This window comes from Scheffersomyces amazonensis (genome assembly GCF_036850825.1).
Source record: "Scheffersomyces amazonensis strain UFMG-HMD-26.3 chromosome Unknown RJT21scaffold_9, whole genome shotgun sequence".
NCBI lineage: Eukaryota > Fungi > Ascomycota > Pichiomycetes > Serinales > Debaryomycetaceae > Scheffersomyces > Scheffersomyces amazonensis.
The window spans coordinates 123,061-140,308 of record NW_027042749.1 but is presented as its reverse complement, the minus strand read 5'-3'; the positions used below and the strand labels follow the sequence as shown (position 1 = coordinate 140,308).

General features: G+C 31.2%; 7 protein-coding genes across 7 annotated transcripts; 5 read left to right on the top strand and 2 right to left on the bottom strand. All coding sequences in view use genetic code 12, as the record gives it.

Moving 5' to 3' along the window:
* Positions 1–935: 935 nt before the first annotated feature.
* On the top strand, positions 936–5,501 carry RJT21DRAFT_131980 (DNA helicase; the record flags this gene model as incomplete). The annotated part of the gene is made up of 2 exons (XM_064883093.1): positions 936–956; positions 1,998–5,501. The coding sequence occupies 2 exons, from the start codon at positions 936–938 to the stop codon at positions 5,499–5,501; spliced, it is 3,525 nt and encodes a 1,174-aa protein (XP_064735836.1).
* An 18-nt stretch (positions 5,502–5,519) lies between these two features.
* On the bottom strand, positions 5,520–7,953 carry RJT21DRAFT_59106 (aminopeptidase P). Its single transcript, XM_064885157.1, has one exon. The coding sequence runs from the start codon at positions 7,659–7,661 to the stop codon at positions 5,538–5,540; it is 2,124 nt and encodes a 707-aa protein (XP_064735835.1). The 5' UTR covers positions 7,662–7,953; the 3' UTR covers positions 5,520–5,537.
* A 646-nt stretch (positions 7,954–8,599) lies between these two features.
* On the top strand, positions 8,600–9,319 carry RJT21DRAFT_89959 (uncharacterized protein; the record flags this gene model as incomplete). Its single annotated transcript, XM_064885629.1, has 1 exon — positions 8,600–9,319. One exon carries the CDS (start codon positions 8,600–8,602, stop codon positions 9,317–9,319), a length of 720 nt encoding a protein of 239 aa, XP_064735834.1.
* Positions 9,320–9,429: 110 nt separating this feature from the next.
* Positions 9,430–11,045, top strand: RJT21DRAFT_59087 (cystathionine beta-lyase). Its single transcript, XM_064885155.1, has one exon. It carries the CDS (start codon positions 9,638–9,640, stop codon positions 10,850–10,852), a length of 1,215 nt encoding a protein of 404 aa, XP_064735833.1. The 5' UTR covers positions 9,430–9,637; the 3' UTR covers positions 10,853–11,045.
* Position 11,046: 1 nt separating this feature from the next.
* On the top strand, positions 11,047–12,605 carry RJT21DRAFT_59088 (uncharacterized protein). The gene has a single exon (XM_064885156.1). The coding sequence runs from the start codon at positions 11,340–11,342 to the stop codon at positions 12,579–12,581; it is 1,242 nt and encodes a 413-aa protein (XP_064735832.1). The 5' UTR covers positions 11,047–11,339; the 3' UTR covers positions 12,582–12,605.
* Positions 12,606–13,846: 1,241 nt separating this feature from the next.
* RFA1 (replication factor A subunit protein) lies at positions 13,847–15,859 on the top strand (the record flags this gene model as incomplete). Its single annotated transcript, XM_064879927.1, has 2 exons — positions 13,847–14,243; positions 14,295–15,859. The coding sequence occupies 2 exons, from the start codon at positions 13,847–13,849 to the stop codon at positions 15,764–15,766; spliced, it is 1,869 nt and encodes a 622-aa protein (XP_064735831.1). The 3' UTR covers positions 15,767–15,859.
* A 22-nt stretch (positions 15,860–15,881) lies between these two features.
* Positions 15,882–17,247, bottom strand: RJT21DRAFT_133742 (uncharacterized protein; the record flags this gene model as incomplete). The annotated part of the gene is made up of 1 exon (XM_064883220.1): positions 15,882–17,247. The coding sequence occupies exon 1, from the start codon at positions 17,157–17,159 to the stop codon at positions 15,882–15,884; it is 1,278 nt and encodes a 425-aa protein (XP_064735830.1). The 5' UTR covers positions 17,160–17,247.
* Between the last annotated feature and the right edge of the window lies 1 nt (position 17,248).

Below are 17,248 nucleotides of genomic sequence, written 5' to 3'. Positions count from 1 at the left end.
ATGAGTATATTCTGATCTTAAACCAATTAACCAATCTAAATAACCATTTTGACCCCATCTTTGTAATAAACCATTAACTAAAGATTGAGTTAAACCTGAAGGACATTGAATAGAAACTTCATGTAATCTAAGGTATCTTTCTAATAATTCAGCTTGTCCAACAATCCATCCAACTCTTAAACCAGGTGCTAAAACTTTAGAAAATGAATCTAATCTGATAACTCTACCTTCAACATCAAGAGAAAGGAATGATGGAACTAAAGCTTTAACAAATTCTTCATGATTATGAACTGCATGACCAGTTCTTGATTCTTTATCTGAAGTATAAGTTTCCATTTGTAAGAAATAATAAGGTTCATCTTCAATAATTATAAAATCATGTTTACAAGCAATTTGATAAATTTCTTTTCTTCTTTCAGCACTTAATGAAGAACCAGTTGGATTTTGTCCAGTTGCAATTGTATATAATAATTTTGGTTTTGGTCCAACCCAATTATCTAATAAATTAGATAATTCAGAAGGAATAATACCATAATCATCAATTGGAACTGGGAAAGTATTAACACCTTGAGCACTTGCAGTTTCTAAAGCTGAACTAAAAGAATATTCTTCAACTAAAATTGAATCACCTCTAGTTACAAAAGTTCTTAAAGTTGATTCCCAAGCTTCAGTATTACCAACCGAAGCTATAACATCCCAATCAGAATATGGAACTTTATGAATTAAATCAGTATGAGTTTTAACAAAATCAATTAATTCAGTATGACCTTCAGTATAACCATATTGTAAAGATCTTGATAATTCAATTTCATTAGGTAATTGATTTTTAGATGCATCCTTATAAACTTCAACTACAGTTTTATTTTCTTCAGTAACTTGAGCTCCAATTCCCTTTGCAAATCCTGGAGTTGGAATATCAGCAGAAACTTTATCAAATGGGAAATAATCTGATAATGGTAAACCTCCACCTAAAAAGACAATACCTGGTTGTTTAAAATATTTAAAGGCAGATTTCAAAGGAGAGTTTTGTCTAGATAAGGCTTCTTGTGATAATAAATGGGTCAAATCTTTAGCTTGAGGTTTAGTCATATTGAATAGGTAAAATGTACTGGTACTTGTACTGGAACTGGAGTTAAACTAAAATAAGTAATTTAATGAATCAGTAGAGTGAAAAAATTCGGTGCTTATATATTACTGATTATCGCGAATTAGACAGGCGCATAAATTTCCTTTATTAGTAATTGCGGTAATGAGTCAGTACACGCTAGTGGAGATCTGAGTAATTTGACCGGTAAGGTTTATCTCAGTACAGGGCTCAGTTGTTGGAGACTAACTATGTTTGTGACAATAATACTTTAATACTATCGGGGAATTGTGTTGCTGTATGGCTTAGTATCCACTCTGCAATAATAATGAGTCAATGTAAAGAAACATCATCCAATAGAGTATACACCATAACTCGGAGTTGTTGTGGCAGGCGGGGATTTCAGTGCGGGATCGGGCTCGGGCTTGAGCTTGGGCTTGAGCTTGGGCTTGTTGTTTGAGCTAGTGGAGAGCCTCACTAAAAATGCCTTATGGTTTGTTCTTATCTCTAACATAAATTTACTGACATTTAAGTTGTGTGCCCTTCAGATATGGTCCCCATCATTATATTTGTTGGAATCCGATCTGCACCCAAAACATTTAGATTATTGACTATTCTCCAGTAATACTACTAGTTATAGTACTAGTTATAGTTCTAGTAGCACTAATACCTCTGCGCTATGATTATGTTTTTTACTGAGCGCACTCACTACTGAGAACACAACTGAGCAGTCTCACTAAAATCTCACTAAAGTCTCACTAAGTCTCACTAAGTCTCACAAGTCTCGCTAACTTCAGCTCATCTGGTTGCAACATTTTTCAGAACGCGTTATTACCGTAGTATCTCTAAATCTCACCAGCTTCAGTACACCACTAATAAGGACCAGTACACCCAACACGTCATGGTGGTTAAGCAGAGATTCTTTAAGACTCAACCAGCTCGTGAACGTGAACGTGAACGTGAGCAACTGTCTCCACCAACAGAAGACTCACTCTTTGTCAATGACGAGTCCGATCACGAAATCACCTCAGAGATCTCTAGCGATCCCAGTACCATAAGTCGAACTTCCCCTGAAAAGTCGATACCACAAGAATTATTCGAAAGTCAAATTACAAACACTATAGGCCATGTACCGTCTAGATCATTGAGGTACCTCTATGAGAAATATAAGCATGATTCCAAGAATGTTAGACATGCTATTAATGAATATTTAAATGGAATAAATCCTGAAGATATAGATAATTTACTTCAAGATAGCACTACTACTACCACCACCAAAAGACCATTAAGTTCTTTAGATCTCAATTCGCAACTTGAATTAGTTCATAATCAAATGCTGACTATATCTAATACTATTCAAAAGAATAACATTAACAATATTGAACAATCAAATGATGAATGGACAAGATTTATTGGATCATTAGATGTTCAAGCCTGGGCTACACGGCCAACTATGAAACCATTAAATTATGCTGAGAAATTACAATTGAAACGATTAATCCCTAAGAATTCAACCATTGCAAATAGTTCAATTATTAGATTATGTACTATAGGAGAATATAATCGAGAAATTGGTAGAATTCCTGAAGATTTAACGAGAATTTTATCTCCGTTATTTGATTTAAATATTGCTAAATTTGAAACAACTATATTAGAAAGTACCAAGCGGAGATTATCTACGGGAGATTCATTTATTATACAAATTGATATCTTTTTAAAGAGTACCGCTTTTGAATTACATGATGAACTTGAATTAAATTTATCAACTCAAGATACTCATCCTGCTAAAAAGCTTAAGATGAATTTTAACTTTTCAACTGAAAGTGCTGGAGAGGCTACTTTACGATTACGACAATTTGCATTATCTAAATTATTTGAAAGATTACATATTAGACCTCTTAGAATATCTACCAATGTTAATAGTAACAATGATATTGAATATCTGGAAGAAGATCTAACTCAAACTCAAACACAGACACAGGAGAGTAGTAACAGTAATAGTTCACAACCCATTACGGTCAACTTAGACTCAGACGAAGAGGATATAGATCAAGTAGCAATTCAACCGGTGGATGAAGTGAATCTTGATCAATTAAAACAATTCTATCAACAGAATAATCAATCCAATCTTCTTAATAACTTACCGGAATCAACTATGCCTCCGTCAACTAATTTCAAATTAGATTTAAGACCCTATCAGAAGGTGGGCTTATCATGGATGATTCTTCGAGAAGGCGAGACTTCAGTATTGCAGGAGTTATCTAATGATTCCAATTTCGATGTAAAGGATTATACTGATGATGGAATAATGAATCCGCTCTGGAGGAAATACCGATGGCCTAAGAATAATAACAACAATATCAACAATGATACTATTGACTATCCGTACTTCTATGCTAATATGTATAACGGAGAGCTATCCCTCGAGAAGCCGATTATAAAGGCTTCTAGGAAAGGAGGCATATTATCAGATGAAATGGGGCTAGGCAAAACCATCTCTGCATTAGCATTAATCAATTCTGTACCTTATGATACATCTTATAGACCACCATCAACAATATCCAAAACTCCCTATGCGTCTAAAACCACCTTAATTGTAGTGCCCATGTCATTATTAACTCAATGGAAATCAGAATTCGATAAGGTTAATAATAATCCTAATCATTATTGTCATATTTATTATGGGAATCTGACGGATTCTCATTTAAGTTCTACCTTAATTAATCACTCCTCTAAACATATCCCTATTGTAGTATTAACTACTTATGGAACTATTCAAAATGAATACATTAAAATGATGAAACGAGAATCTTCATCGAGAGCATCACGAGTGGGGATCTATTCAGTAAGTTATTTCCGAATCATCTTAGATGAAGGTCATAATATTCGGAATAGAAATACAAAGACTGCTAAATCGATATATGAACTTGAATGTTCAAGAAGATGGATCTTAACTGGAACTCCTATAGTTAATCGATTAGATGATTTATATTCATTAATTAAATTCTTACAATTAGATCCATGGTCGAATTTCTCATATTGGAAAACGTTTATAACTTTACCATTTGAACAAAAGAAGATTAGTCAAGCCTTAGATATTATTAAATCAATTCTTGATCCAATCTTTCTTAGAAGAACTAAAAATATGAGGGGTAATGATGGGAAACCATTAGTTGAATTACCAGAGAAACAAGTGATTATTGAAGAAATCAAATTTAATGAAAAGGAAGCTAAATTATATAATTGGTTAAAGACTAAAGCTCATAATACTTTTAGTGAAGGATTAAAATCTGGGCAATTACTTAAACAGTATACGCAAATCTTGGCTCATATCTTAAGATTAAGACAAGTGTGTTGTCATATGGATTTAGTGGGTGGACCCAATGAAATGGATATGGAAGAAGCAGAAGCAGCAGAAGAAGCCCCTGATGATGATACAAAGAAATTTGTTAAGGATGTGACTGAACAGAAGGTAGGATTCTTAAACGATACAGAAGTTAGACAAGCCATGTATAAACTCTATGATAAGGTTAATTTAGAAGATTCAGAATGTTCTATATGTACTCAAAGTCCTATTTCAATAGGAGAAATGGTTATAACTCCTTGTGGTCATACATTTTGTATGACATGTCTTATCGAACATATTGAATTTCAGGAGAAACAAGATAATACTATTGACAATCGATGTCCGAATTGTCGAACTATAATCTCCAAGTATAAGTTATTCCGATTACGCAATAAAGTTACCAGTTCAAAAGATGTACGATTCCATACTGCCACACAGAAATCTATGCTTATAGATGATAATTATGATAAGAATGAAGATCTCAGTAAGAATTATACCTTTCAGTTATATTTGTATAACCCCGACAAAACGTCTTCTAAGATCCAGGCCTTATTCAATCATCTCCGAATCCTTCGAGATCAAAGTCCAGGACAAAAAGTGATTGTGTTCAGTCAATTTCTGTCATATTTAGATATAATTGAGAATGAACTTAAGCTTCAATTAGGAGAAGCGGAATTCTTCATATTGAAATTCGATGGAAGACTTCTGATGAATGAACGAGAACGAGTACTACAGAAGTTTAATGATAATTCAACTTATCCTCGTACTACGATCTTATTATTATCATTAAAGGCAGGAGGTGTAGGACTTAATTTAACCCAAGCATCTCGTGCTTATATGATGGATCCCTGGTGGTCCCCCAGTATTGAAGATCAAGCCATTGATAGAATTCATAGAATAGGACAGAATGAAACGGTTAAAGTAGTTCGATTTATTATGGAGAATAGTATAGAAATTAAAATGTTAAAGATTCAAGAACGGAAGAAACAGATTGGAGAAGCGGTGGGAGTTGAAGAGGAAGAACGAAGAAAGAGACGAATAGAAGATATCAAGATGCTTTTTGAAGAATGACTTATATTGTATAACTTATATAGTATTATAGTATACTTAACGAGATTTGACTAAGGGAGCAGTCTCTCTTCTCAACCATTTATACACATAACTATTCTTATCAAATGATTCATGTAATTCATTCCATATAATATTATGATATCCATTAACCCAAGCTAATTCTTCTTCAGTTAACATATCCACATTAATTAATTTTCTACAGAATGGGACTCTCGTAACGGTTTCAAATTCAAAGAATTTCTTACCTCCATAAAATTTCCCACTATCTTTAATAAACATTACATTTTCAATTCTAATACCATATTCTCCATCTTCATAATAACCTGGTTCATTGGAAATAAGTTGACCCGGTTTTAATGGATTAGCAGCAGCATTAGGTCTTGGACCAATACCAATTGGTCCTTCATGAACATTAAGAAAAGCTCCAATTCCATGAGATGTCCCATGTCCATAATCTAATCCCCATTTCCAAAGATGTTGTCTAGCAATTGAATCTATTAAATTCCCCGTAGTATTTTCAGGAAATTTTAATGTTGATAAAGAAATATTTCCCTTTAATACTAAAGTATAATTTTTAATTTCTTCATAACTTGGTTGATCAAAATGTACAGTACGAGTGGTATCTGTTGTACCTTCTAAAAATTGAGAACCTGAATCATTAAGATATATTTTACTTGGATTAATAGTTGAACAAGTTCCCTTATGAGGTTTATAATGAATTACTGCTCCATTTGGTCCAGTGGCACTAATGGTTGCAAATGATAATCCAACAAAATTTTCTTCTTCCTTTCTAAATTCAGTTAATTTCTCATCCGCCGTAATTTCATCAATTAATTCTTGATTATTAATTAATTGATCTTCTAACCAAGCTAAAAATTTAATTATAGCTCTTCCATCTTTTAAATGAGCAATCTTGGCACCATTTAATTCAGTTTCATTTTTAATTGATTTAATATCTTCAATAGGTGATAAAGTTTGATTATAACCACATTTTAAATGTCTAATAACATCCCAATTGGAATTATTTGGTACAAGAAATTGTTTGGAATTAACATTAAATTCTTTTGATAAAGTTAATAAATTTGAATAAAATGATTCATAAGATTCAACATTAATATTATTAAGTTGTAAATAAGCTAAAACTTCAGGACTTAATCTTAATTTATTAATAAATAATGTAACCCCATGAAATTTAGTAATAATTAAATAAGAAAAGAATACTGGATTATATTCAATATCTTGACCTCTTAAATTTAATAACCAAGCAATTTCATCTAATGCAGTAACCACTAAACCTTCAATATTAGTTGAAGTTTTAAAAATATGATTATGAACTTGAGATAATTTATCTTTAACAGATTTACCAGAATATTTTAATTCAAGAATTGAAATTGAATTCTTATCAGGAGAATTTGGTAATGATTCAAATTTTTCCCAAATTGATCCTACTAAATTTTCTGATACAGCAATTAATTCAACTTTGGCTTGAGAATTTTTTGGTTCATTAATTGAAGTTTCAATTAATTTAATTAATTTTTGATATAATTTATTAGTAATTAATTTTGGATCAACTCCAATATTGACAGTTAAACCGGAATCTAAACTTTGTTGAATAGCTTGATTAATTGCCCATTGTTCCCAAGTTGGTTGATCAATAGATCCTTGTTTTAATAATAACCAATTAAAATCTAATTCATTAGTGGCTTGATTAAAATATCTTCCATCAGTAGATAAAGCAGCTAAACCTTCAGGAATTTCATTCATACACATTAAATCACGAGTAACTATGGCTACTCCTGCACTACCTTGAAATCCACTAATAAAACTTCTCTTTTGATCAAATGATGAAACATATTCTGATTGATGTTGATCTTCGGATGGAATAATATATACTGCTATATCATTTTCGGCCATTTTTTTTCTTAAAGCAGTTAATCTTTTAGTAGTATTAATTTCTTTAACATCAGGTAAACAAAGGGATGCAGCATCAATTGTAAATACTGAACCTTTTCTTGATTGTAATCCATTTATGGTACCAGATTGAGATCTTTTAATATTAATCTTTTGAGCAAAAAGTGATGATCTTCTATTGGCTCTTGATAAAAGTCCAGGAGAACATGTACAATTGGCACATTGGCCTCTACTTATTCTAGCCGACATTTTCTAATTAGTTTAGTTAATTACTTAGTTAAGTCACTAGAGGTTAATGTCGGAGATGGAGTATGCTGAGTAAAACCAGCAGATTTTCTTTTTTTTTCCTTTTCCGATCAGACATTTGGGAATTGATTTTTTAGATAACTTCTGGGGATGGAGAGTAGTGTATCCACCACCATTACTGGTCAGTGCTCAGTGCTCTGCTCAGTGCCATTTACTGCTGTGGCAGTTTAATGGTGCGGCATGGGTGTATTCTTCCACAAAGCTTAAACTAACTACTGATGACTGACTGTTTCACTGACTCGAGTAAGCTGATAATTGCCGTAATTAATGACTCTGATTAACTATATATTTTTACTTAGACTTTCTCTCCATTCACTAACTAAGTAAATAACTAATTCACTCTTTTCTTTTGTAGCTGTATTTCATCCATGTTATCGCCCTTAGTCTATAAGCCATATATATGCGATGTACACTTTATTATATTCTATACAATCTAAAATCTAAAATCTAAGCTTACACTACCTTCACATTCTCAACCACTCCTAAACAACTAAAATCCAACTAATACAACCTTCAGCTAATGATAGATTCAAACAATTTCCCTTATTTTGCAATCTATACTTAGTGGGCCCTCCTGCACACAGTCGCAGCCAATCAGTTTACTGAAAAAACCAAAAGAGTAAGCATAACCCAGTGAGAAAAAAAATTTAACAGTAATAACTAAGTGGTGGTAGATCATCTATATTGATTGAACATATCGTTACTGTATTTTAATATAGTAGAATTTCAAACAGGTTGAGTTCAGTCTTATTGAAATAATTCATTATCGAGTTATTTATTCAATTGCATATAACTATCGTATAGATCATTCCAATCATTAGCATTAACTTATACATATAATACATTTAAACATACAACATCATACAATCATACAATTAAACATGTTATCAAGATTCATTTCTAGACCTATAACAAGAGTGTCACCATTGTTATTGAATGCCACCAGAAATTCATCCATTATTTCTGTTCATAGAGATACTAAAGTCGATAATCAAAACATTCCATTTGAATTTAATTCTGAAAATTTAAAAAGAGCCGATGAAATTATAGCTAAATATCCCCCTCAATATAAAAAAGGAGCTGTTATGCCATTATTAGATTTAGGTCAACGTCAATTAGGTTTTACATCAATTAGTGTCATGAATTATGTAGCTAAATTATTGGATATGCCACCAATGAGAGTTTATGAAGTGGCTACATTTTATACCATGTATAATAGAAAACCAATGGGTAAATATAATTTACAAGTTTGTACAACTACTCCATGTCAATTATGTGGTAGTGATGGGATTTTACATGCCATTGAAGATTATTTAAAGATAAAACCAGGTCAAACTACTCCAGATAATTTATTCACTTTACAAGAAGTTGAATGTTTAGGAGCTTGTGTAAATGCTCCAATGATCGGTATTAATGATGATTATTATGAAGATTTAACTCCAGAAAAGACTGTTGATTTATTAAAGAAATTACAAAATGGTCAAGAAATAAAAGTTGGACCAGTTAGTGGAAGAGTCAGTTGTGAACCTTTCAGTGGTCCAAAGGTTTTAAAGAGTAAAGAACCTACCGACATTAGAAAGTTCACTAGAGCCGACTTATAGTTTAGTCAAATAGCATTGTATAATAAGTAACTCATCTAATCTATACTATTCCCATTCATATATTAAAATGTACATATATAGATATATATAATGCAATAAGCCCATGCCGCAATACTTACTATTAGTTGAGCGTTATCGGAGCTGGCCATCCTGCAGACAATGCACCCCAAAAATTAAATTGTCACTGCAAATGATGCAATCCGAAAAATTTGACTCATAGGCAGAGTAACAACTACTGTTCATATTACTATATTTACCATACTAAATTCAGTCATTTTGAGTGGATTATAGTTAAGTAACAAAGTAAAGTATAATACAATGGCACCTAAGAAATCATATAGTTTGGAAACTGAGTTGGTATTCTCCAAATCAGGAGATCAATATAATGCCTCAGTACCTCCATTATATCAATCGGCAACTTTTAAACAAGATTCATTATCAAATATGGGAGAATATGATTATACAAGATCAGGTAATCCTACTAGAACTCATTTACAAAATCATTTAGCTAAAATTATGAAGGCTAAAACAACATTTGCTGTTTCATCTGGTATGGGATGTCTTGATGTTATAACTAGATTATTAAAACCTGGTGATGAGGTAATTGCTGGTGATGATTTATATGGTGGAACCAATAGATTATTAACTTATCTTCATAAAAAGGGTGATATAATTGCTAAACATTATGATACAACTAATACTGAATTAATTAAATCTAAAATTAATTCTAAAACAAGAATGATCTTTTTAGAATCTCCAACTAATCCTCTTATTAAAGTAGTTGATGTAAAATCAATTGCTCATCATGCTCATCAAATTAATCCTGATGTAATTGTAGTATTTGATAATACAATGATGTCACCAGTATTAATGACTCCTTTAGATTTAGGAGTTGATATTCAATATGAATCTGCAACAAAATATCTTAATGGTCATCATGATATTATGGCTGGAGTTTTGGCTACTAGATCAGATAAATTAGCTGAACAATTATATTACGTAATAAACTCTACTGGATGTGGTTTATCACCTTTTGATTGTTGGTTATTAAGTAGAGGTTTAAGAACTTTAGCTATTAGAGTAGAAAGACAACAACAAAACTGTATTAAGATTGCAGAATTTTTAAAGAATGTCGGATTTAAAGTCAGATATCCAGGATTAAAAGATCATCCTCAATATGAATTACATAGTTCAATGTGTAGAGGTTATGGAGCTGTATTAAGTTTTGAAACTGGTAGTGTTAAATTAAGTGAAAGAATTGTTGAAAATACTGATATCTTCGGAATTGCTGTATCATTTGGATGTGTCAATTCATTAATTTCTATGCCATGTAAAATGTCTCATGCATCAATTGATGCCAAAACTAGAAAAGAACGTGATTTCCCAGAAGATTTAATTAGATTATGTATCGGGATCGAGAATGCCGATGATTTAATTGATGATTTGACTAAGGCACTCTTAAGAAGTGGAGCTGTCAGAGTCAACGAGAGAGATGAATTATTCAATGTCATTGGGCTTCAGCCCAAATTATAGGCTAGGGGCCGTAAGTTTTCAATTCTTTATTATTGTGTATATTAACCTGATAAATTACATATTAACAAATTATACATTATATACATTATATAACAATTAATGCATTCATACCATTTATAACAGTTAGTACAGAAGTGTAAATTATATATACATAATTATAAGACATTATACATAGTACGAAGATATTATACATAGTAACAGTACATTAAAATAGATTAACAGTCCAAACATTTGCTTCTTGTTGTATCTACATGAGATCTACTATTCTGATAAATCCATGATTATTGGTTATGTTATTTTCTTAATGCTTGGAGCTTTTAAATTATATTTTACAATCTCTTTCCTTAATATTTTTGTGTTACACTAAAAGCTGCGAAATGTGCAACCATATTACCATTAATAATTACCCTAACATTTTTTTCATGTTTGATACAAAAGCTTCCTTTACAATATCTGGAGTAAAATTAATACTGTTCATTAAGAAACCATGCCTCCTATTAATTATATACTCTACAAGGATAGAAATAAATGGTGGGCCAATTATGGTAGACCTTATAATACAACATGTATGAATTCTCCTCCACAACCACAAACCCCAGCCACCAGTTTAGAATCTTTTCACAACAGTCTATTGATTACAATAATAGATATTTTGAATCAATTTGATGTATTAAATCTATGCCGAGTCAACTCAAGGTTTCATTCATTATGTATGAAGAAATTGTACAAAAGAGTGCTTGTTTACGACAATGCACGAAGACTTGTAACACACTTCCGAACAAATTCAATTGCCTATTATAATTTTACAGTTATAAAAAGTTTGAAACGAACCCCACATCATAAATTTCAACACATTATATATCTTTCTAATGTTAAGCATGAAACTGGACAGAATTATATCATACCAGCAGACACATACAAGAAGCCTCCAAATATAAATACTCAACTAAATGAAAGGTCATTTCATATTCTAAATGTGAATTTAAAAGATAATTCACGAAGTTATATAGTTTGTAAGAACAACTTACGTAATTTTAAATTATTCAAGAAAGTGGAATTATCATCGATGTGTAGTTCACTCGAGACTCTCGACCGGTTGCAGGGAGTCTTTGATGGAGCAAAATCTTTGTCTTTGGATCCTATCCATCTTCATGGATCTAATTTGTACTCCATTCTATCACTATTCATTTTGAAAAATATTAGAGAACTTGAAATAAAAAAATCATCAGCATTTCATAATCATGATTCCCTATTTAAGTTAATGAAATTAATGCCAAATATTCGAGTCCTTGTTTTACATGATTCTGGAGTATTTGATGTACCAGGAATGGTTAACTTTGCTATCCTGAATCTTCCCAATTATCCCCTTGAAAAGATTTCCATAGACGTATTAAAATCCTTAAAACTATCTATCAGTAAAGAGTACTGCCATTTAGTTAAGAAATTGTTGCTAAATTGGGGTTCGGCTCTCAACCTTGTCAAAATTAATAGAGTAAGAGCCGGAGAAGAAACAAATTTATTGACTGTTGATCTATTTCATTATCAAAATTTTCTAGCTGGTAAGCATCTTAACCTTGAGATTCTTGAATTAAAGGACTTTATATCAGTTAATTTTTTTAAATTCCCAAATTTAAGGTATTTTACATTTTACAACCATCAGTATGCGATTATATGGGGGTCGGAAGGATATTCTTGGTCAATTTACACAGTTATGAGCTCTAGAATTTGACTTAGTTTGTCACATTAGTTTATTTCTAAAAGTGTATCAGTTCAATTTCAAGTGAAATTACTTTTTTGTTTTCTTTTAAATATAATTAATTTTTTGCAGTACATCATTTTACTCTTTCTCTTATTATGTTTTATTTTTGTCATCCAATAGTGGTGAAATAGTACTTGAAAATATATAACACAACATCCTGTTATAATTTTTGACCATCTTAATTCTTATTTTGAGACTAATACATACGATACAAAATGTGTAGCCAAAATACCCTATAATCATTAGTACTATATGTTTAAAAAGCCCCTTATTAACATTAAGTAGTATTCTTATTTAAAAAAATTAAATAGTTGTGCATATATCGCAGACTTTTCTGAGTCGATATCCTAGATTTTAACGGTTAAGATAGTCAAAATTACTGATGTTGGATGTTGGATGTTGGTTTATTTGAGCTAGCGAATAATTCATAGCACTTGAGACATAATTAAGTCTCTTGATCATCAAATTAGCTCAAGGCATACTCGCAGATTAATCTGTTTATCTTTGCTCCTGCTTTTGAAGGAATCTAAAGGAGAGCTCAGTCGTATCGACCATCAGGGCCCGAGGCACCTTGATTGTTTGTGTTTTTAAGAGCTAATGTATACTCATCTAGGTCGAAGCTTTGATTGAGTTGACGTTTCTGATAATTGGAGAAGTGCTTGCTAAATTTCAGAATATATTGACACATGTCTGTTGGATACGTTTTAAACATATCCTTATAGTATTGGTATATGGCATCAAAGATTTCTGCAGTTGTTAATAATTTGATCTAATTAAAGAGATGATGTTGTTAGAGTAATTACTGCCATTAAACGATTCCTTTAATTAATAATTTTTTCATGATCAGTAATGGGGATGTAGACTCCATTGATTCTACGTGGGGTTTGTTAATGCCTATTGGTTGGATCAATTGTGTTAGGTCGGAGATATTTAAAGCCGTCGTTATTAATAAGTCGAATGAGACGTCGAGTTGCTTGAATGGCTCTGGCTTTTGATGGTGCCCATGAATGAGGTATCTATATAAAAGAGATGGTATTAGTGATTATATATATATAGTGGAGATAGCAAGTGGTAGCGCCGCAATAAGAGGCGAGCTATGGATCGTGTCCCACCCAAATACTGACACGGATCGCGTATTAAAAATTCATTTCAAAATAAACCCCAAAATCTATACTATTAGTTAGAGCAAACGCGTTTCATCCATTGTAGAACCACAAACAGACATCATGAGTAGTATGGAATCATTTGACTTTTCCAAAGGGGCATTAAGAGACGTGTTTTCTGTATCCAAGAGTGACAGTGTGGTGGGACCATTAACATGTTTAGTTAAATATATTAAACCAATTCAAGTCGAAAATGAACTTAAAAGATATCGATTAATTTTAGCAGATGGAGAATATTCATGTCATAGTTTAGTTGATGAGAAAACTGTACCATATCTTTCAAATAATGGATTTGCCAGAAATTCCGTTCTTAAAATTAAAGAATATAGTGTTTTCAGTACTATAAAGAAACTTATATTTTTAATTAACGATGTAGAAATTATTGGTCAAGTATCTCCTTCTCCTGATAATATTAAACTTATAAGTATCGATCAATATTTTCAAGAAAATCCTGAAGAAGATAAATTACGTCGTGCAGGAAGTACTAATTCATCTTTTACTTCCAATACTCTTGGTGAAGATTTTAATCGTAATTTATCTCCTGCTCCAGTATCTACACCAATTCCAAATAATACTGTTTCAAAACCAACTACCAGTACTTCAAGTGCAGGTTCAACTTCTAGTTCAGGACTTAGTGATGAAAAAGTCGTGCCAATTGACAATATCTCTCCTTATAGAAATTTCTGGACTATTAAGGCTAGAGTATCATATAAGGGAGATCTTAGAACTTGGCAAAATAAGAATAATGAAGGTAAATTATTTTCAGTAAATTTCTTAGATGAATCAGACGAAATTAAAGCTTCAGCTTTTAATGATGATGCAGAAAATGCTCATAAAATTTTAGAAGAAGGTAAAGTTTATTATATTAGTAATGCTAAAGTTAGAGCTAAAAATGCTAAATTTAATCATTTACCAAATCCTTATGAATTAATTTTAGATAAAGGTACTAAAATTCAAGAATGTTATGATACATCTAATGTACCAAAATTATCATTTAAATTTGTAAAATTAGATAAAGTACAAAATTTAGATTCCAATTCAATTGTTGATGTTATTGGAGCATTAAAAACTGTTCTGGAAGCTTATCAAATTACAGCTAGAACTACTGGTAAAGCCTTTGATAGAAGAAATGTAACTATTGTAGATGAAACTGGTTATGCTATTGAAGTTGGATTATGGAATTCACTTGCAGTAAATTTCAATATACCAGAAGGTTCAATTATTGCCTTTAAAGGAGTTAAAGTTCAAGAATTTAATGGAAAATCATTAACTTTAACTCAATCTGGATCAGTAGTTCCAAGTCCAGATGTACCAGAAGCTTATCAATTAAAAGGTTGGTACGATCACGAGGGTGTTAATAAGGATTTTGCAACTTTAAAAGTTGAATCATCAAGTTCTTCATCAAATTTCTTTAATAGAAGAATTACTATTGAACAAGCACAAAATGATAATTTAGGTAAATCTGATAAACCTGATTATTTCACGGTTAAGGCTTCAGTAAGTTTCCCTAAACAAGATACTTTCAGTTATCCTGCTTGTAATAATCAAGTTCAACTTCAAGATTCTACAAGACCTGCTACTTCATGTAATAGAAAAATGATAGAACAACCAGATGGTACTTGGAGATGTGAAAGATGTGATATCACTGCCAATGAACCAACCTATCGTTATATTTTGAATTGTGCTATTATGGACAGTACTAATCAAATATGGATTACATTATTTGATGCTGAAGCTGCTAAAATTTTAGGAATTTCAGCTGGTGAATTATTAAAATTACAAAGATTAAAGGAATCTGATGAACTGAATACTGAATTCGTTGATGTATTCCATAATATTTTATTTAAAGAATTTAATTTCAGAATTAAAGCCAAACAAGATACTTATAATGATGCTGTTAGAGTAAGGTATCAATGTGCTGGTGTTGATCCTATTGATTTTAAAGCTGAAGCTGAATATTTGGCTCTGCAATTGGAAACTCTTCTTAAGTAATTCTTCTCATTTTGTTTTCTTTCTCTTTATGTTTACTTATCTATTTAGGGCTCGTTAATTTATATATTGAATTAAACTATAACTTTATAATTAGAAATTGTAACAATAACCACAACTATGTCATATCACTGGCCAGAAGATACAAAGAACCATTTAAAGTTTCCCACTTATGTGGTTTCACTTGTCTATCTATCATAAACACACAACTATAAAAGGTGAAAAATTTGAGTTTTGGGTATTGATCTATATTTTCATCTATCCATTTTATTAAGCTTTCAACAGATTCCTTAATTTCTTCAAACTTATCTTCCTCTATATGATAAAGTATGTCAATTGTAGATAGCCGTGTAAAATATCCATCTGTGTGAATAGCAACAAGTTCAAGATTAGTGCCACAACTATTCAATAAACCTTTGACTAAATCAATATTTGTTTCAGTATACAGATTGCTTGCAATTTTTCTTTTATAGTCAATACAAAACTTGTCAAGTGAATAATCAGCCAATAACTTTAAAGTATTATTTGGAATTTCATAGAACAATGAACAAAGAATCACAAGTATCTTTATATTTGGCATAAATTTTATGCAACTCACGATAAAGTCATCAACGACATATTCTTGAGGAATTTCTAATTGAAGTTCTTTAATATTTTGAGAACAGAATAGAGAATTAGTTGAAGTTAATATGGACCCATCCACGATATCATATTTTAAAGACAAACTTAAAGAAATAACTCCAGAAAAGATTCCTTTTAATTGTTTCAAATAATTCACTGGTGTATTTTTTAATCTCAATTTAACATTTTTGATTGAACAAAGCTCTTCTTTCGATTCTTGAATAGAATCAATGTTACTTTGAGAAGCCTTTCTTAAATCTATCGTTAGCATTTGAATGGATCTTTGAAATTGATTGGAAAGTGTAGATTTCTGAATATCTTCAATGTCTATAAGAAAATCATCCAGTAGATGATAGTAAAGAAAACTATTATAGTAACTCTCCATAATTTCTTTAAATTTCAGCATAGGGCACTTATGTTTTTCATGTAAAATTGTGAAATTGGTGTATGTAAAGGTGTTTAATTTCCGATGAAATATAGGCTTTTTAGCAGGGCTTGCAATAAGAGCTCTCTTTAATAATTTATTCATACATAACAGATAAAATTTTGTATTGACAACACATAGGTCCAAGACATCAAATTGATTTAAGTGATCAATAATTCGGACTAATATTTCATCAGGCAATGACTCCAAATTGGTGATTGATTCAGGCAATTGCGGAGTTGAAGTTATACATGTTTTTTCATGTTCAACTTTCCTTTTTTTCCAGAGCATAATTGAACAATATACCAAGCAAATTAATTGAAAGCAGCCTAGACATAACCGTATGTTCATTTTGTAGTATTGATGGTTGTGAATATTTTGTTTAATTAAAAGTCCAGCTGTTAGATTTAATTATGGTATAAACATTAGATAATTGAAGA